General features: G+C 34.3%; 1 protein-coding gene across 1 annotated transcript in view; it reads right to left on the reverse strand.

Annotated features, from left to right (window-relative positions):
- Window positions 1–1,222: 1,222 nt before the first annotated feature.
- The window catches only part of LOC107459783 (receptor-like protein 13), a 33,295-nt gene continuing 30,256 nt past the window's right edge, over window positions 1,223–4,261 (reverse strand). The window contains exons 4-5 of the mRNA XM_021128273.2: window positions 3,485–3,559; window positions 1,223–3,358 (exon numbers count right to left, since the gene is read on the reverse strand). Of these exons, the coding sequence (XP_020983932.1) occupies window positions 1,341–3,358; window positions 3,485–3,559 (2,093 nt within the window). The 3' untranslated portion in view covers window positions 1,223–1,340. The remainder of the gene's footprint in view (window positions 3,359–3,484; window positions 3,560–4,261) is intronic.

Below are 4,261 nucleotides of genomic sequence, written 5' to 3' on the forward strand. Positions count from 1 at the left end.
ATATATATATAAGATTATCAAATAATGAAAATTTTTAAAATGGCCTCCAAATTGGATCCGTGCACCAATGTTGCCCCTTAGTTTTTAGTTACTCTAAATGAATCCTCCGATTTGAGTTTCGTGCAAAATCCTGGTCCTTCTACCCAATTCCAACATGACTCAGCAGTCAAAGCACTGAGCTGGCAGAGTTACCTCCACATAGGACGCCCGAATAACGTCGTTTTGTTTGTAGGGAGTGAATGAATGAAAACGGTGTCATATTATGATGGAGGGGAAGTGAAAGATTTCTTGGGGGAGGATTGATCATTCGTTAGTCTTTCTTCTACTTCTCTTCAAACGTTTCTTCTCCCTTTCGTCCAAAGAATGCAGTCACAGTAGAGCATGTCTTCGTTAGCGATTTTTTGAGTTCATTGGCAGGAGAAGGAAGGACGCCATTCGTAGAAAGTTGGTGAACCAGAGGGTATCATCATCGTGAGCATCAACAAGGTTAGCAATACAGTGAGGAGTTAAAGTTTAAAATTTTTTGGGTTTTCATTGATGGCTCTTCACTTGAGTTGTTGATTGAGATAATTTCATCTTCGTTTGGTGTTTTGTTGAGATTTCTATGTTGTTAGATTTTTTGTGGTTACGATGTTAGTATGGGGTTTGAGTTGCTCTGTTTTTTTTGTTTTGATTCATTCACCCCCTACAAGCATAATGACGTCGTTCGGGCATCCTATGTGGAGGTAGGTGGCACCGCTAGCTTAGCGCTACGGCTGCTGAGTCATGCCAGAAATGGGTAGAAGGACCAGAATTTTACACGGAACTCAAATTGGAGAGTATATTTAGAGTAATTAGTAATTGAGAAGCAACATTGGTGCACGGGCCGAATTTAGGAGACCATTTTAGGGATTTACTCAATTTTTTACTAAAATTAATTTATATTTATTATATTTAATTAATTGATATACATAATATTAAATTATGTGATATTTAAATATCTAATCAAATCAATTAGTTAACATAATTAATCTATTGTAACGAAACTTTCGACTTATTCGATATTTGGCATCANATTTAATAATTAATTTTTAATATGCATTTAATATTTATTTTTATCTAATTAATAACACACCATTTTTAGCATACAGCCATAGATTTAGCACATTGTGAATTTGTGATAGTAAAACATATTACTAGCACATACAACTACTAAATGACATTAAAAACAAAGTTATGGGAATTTGAGAGATAGAAATAGTTCAGAAGTGCATACAAACTTTATTCTTCTTGAGTGATGCTATACAAGCATGGCTTCTTAAGCAAGCTAGCAAGATATATCATACACAATTTTCTTTTTCCTAGTAGAATGCATCTCCAAGAAGTCCACCAAAACATTTGAGAAGAACTCCTTCAATAAAATAAAACCATGCTCCGCGCCAATGAGGATTGATCCAAAGGATCGTCAGCATTGCCAAGAGCACCGTGACAAAGGTGGCAACAAAACTCCAATAGAAGGAAGTGGAATCCACTGCAGAATCATGGTGGTTTACCTCATCCAATTGAATGGGAGATAGTGGCGATGCTGCAATTCTTCTATTGCTAATACCCCAAGAGAGATATGGGTTTCCTTTGTAGTTGCTATCACCAAAGGTGCCAAATTGTCCTTGATCAGGTGCTCTACCTGATAAGTTGTTGTAAGACACATTGAAGATAGCTAATGAGTGCAAGTCTTGTAACTCAAGTGGGATCTGTCCGCTCAATTTGTTATTTGAAAGATCCAAGCTCTCTATACTTTGCAATTTCTTGAAGCTCTTTGGAATTGATCCACTCAGATTATTGTTGGACAGGTTAAGTGCAAAAAGGTCATGTAAATCTCCTATCTGATAAGGAATTTTTCCTGTCAATTGGTTAGATGACAAATCTAATACTGATATGTCTTCAAGTATATCACCTTCATATTCACGAGAAGAAGCTTTTATTGTGAATTGCACTTTCTGTTCCATAAACAAAAGCATCAAAACAAGCATCAAAGTTTTCTCGATGATGTCTACACCTCTTGAAGAGAATCCAGGTATTCTACTCGGTGGATCATAAATTTCTTCTGAAAATCGTATCTTGTTCAAGCAAGAAGGAATAAAGCCAGATAAGTTGTTGCGTGAAAGGTCTAAGGCCTGGAGATTTTTTAACTGACATATTTGACTGGAAAGTTGGCCTTGTAGGTCATTACCTGCCAATAATAAATACCTCAAATTCGGGAGATTGTATATACTTTCTGGAATACTTCCTGTAAATTTATTGTCACTCAAATCCATCAACACTGACATGTTCGTCGATGCCTCGGGTATTTTACCAGTGATGCTATTTCCTTGCAAGTTTATGAACAACCTGTTTAAACAAGATGGTGGTAAGGTACCAGAAAGGTTATTGAAAGAGAGGTCCAAAATGACAAGTCCAAGCCTGCAAAACTCTCTCGTTATAGAACCCTGAAAATTGTTCCTTGATGCAAATAACAAGACAAGCTTTGGATTTCCAGTAAAACTGGGAAGTGTTCCATTTAGCTGGTTATTATCCATAATCAAACTGGACAATGACAGGCATCCATTGAGAATGTGCTCATGTAAGTTTCCAGAGAATCTGTTATTTCCAAGATACAATGTTGTCAAATTTTCCATCTCTCCAATTGATTCGGGAATATGACCGCCAAACTTATTGTTAGACACATCCAGAAGAATTAAATTTGGGAAGACAACTCCTATGTTCCTGGGGAGCTCACCTTGGATTTTGTTGTCTGATATGTCCAAGAACTCTAGTTGATCCATGTGATGATAATTTAGATCAAAGGGTAGTTCAAAAGATCCTGTAAAACAATTGCCGCCAAAGTATACTCCTTCCAATTTTGTGTTGTTTAGAAGCAACCAGATGGGAAATGAACCAACTAGATCGTTATCTAATAGGGCAATAATTTCCAAACTGGTCTGAGATGAAAGGAAAGAAGGAAGTGTTTTTGTATGTGAGTTGACTTTGCAACTGGAGATGTCTAATTGTTCCAATTGAAATGATGCAATCCAAGGGGAGGTTTCGGTTTGCACTTGAAACGTTTCAGAATCCATTTCGTCGAGTTCTAACACCTTAAGCTTTGAATGGTTAGCCAACATGTTTAATGAGAATATGCCCTCAAATGAATTCATACCCAGGGAAAGGGTCTCCAACAATGCAAGGCTAGAAATCCAAGGTTCAAAAACGTTCCCGGTTAAGGAGTTTCCGAAGAGATCAAGAACTCGAAGCGACGTCAAATTTGCAACACATGCATCCAAAGTTCCTTCGAATGCATTTCCATGTAAGTCTAGCACTTCTAGTTGTTTCATTTTACATAAACCTACATATGAGTAGTATATAACATGATTAGAATTTAATTTTACATCATGTCATCATGGGTATTCAAATTAAAGCTGAGGGTAAAAACATAATTCTTTTTTGGAGGTAACAATGAAGATTTGCTCACCTTGAATTGGGAGAGATCCACTGAGAGATAATTGACCTAATTTAAGGACTTGCAACTTGCTTAGATTTGCCAAAGCTTTACAAGAATAGATAGAGAAATACGTTTAGATGCTATAATAAGTGGGTAACAAAATCTGATATATACACATGATCATATTTAATTATTTCAACTTATTATTTTGGTTTAAATAAGAAAAGAAAAACAGGTTGCACCTAAAGAGAACTTGGTGTATGTTTGTAATTTTCTTCAAGAGGAAGTTTAGAAAAGCAGCATTTTTATTAAAATTTGGCCAATATTTAATTATTAAAAAAAATGAGTAATCTTTTATCATTAAATTTAATCTCACACTATTAAAAATACTAATGATAACTAATTGACTACAAATTACAAAACCTACTAGTCTCCTAGCATTTCTCTTTGTTTTATTTTTTAAAAAAAAGCATTAACAGTCAAATCTTTAATAGTAGATTTGAAACACTCTGAGAATATTCTCAAACATAGTTATCAGAATTGAATCGGTGATCAAAACGATCAAATTATTGGGTCACTGAGTTATTGATTTAACTGATGGGTCATTTATTGAACTGATTGACCCGATACTATGTAAATAAAAATATAAAATAGTCAAAAACTTAAAATTAAAATTTAAAATACATATCTTTACTACTAATATTTTAAAAATAACCAAACTATTCTAAAATAATATAGAACAAAAACAATAAGTATTTATTATTTTTATTCTATCAAATATTTTTATTTTGTTTTTATAATAAAATA

Source organism: Arachis duranensis, chromosome 7 (genome assembly GCF_000817695.3).
Source record: "Arachis duranensis cultivar V14167 chromosome 7, aradu.V14167.gnm2.J7QH, whole genome shotgun sequence".
NCBI classification, from domain to species: Eukaryota; Viridiplantae; Streptophyta; class Magnoliopsida; order Fabales; family Fabaceae; genus Arachis; species Arachis duranensis.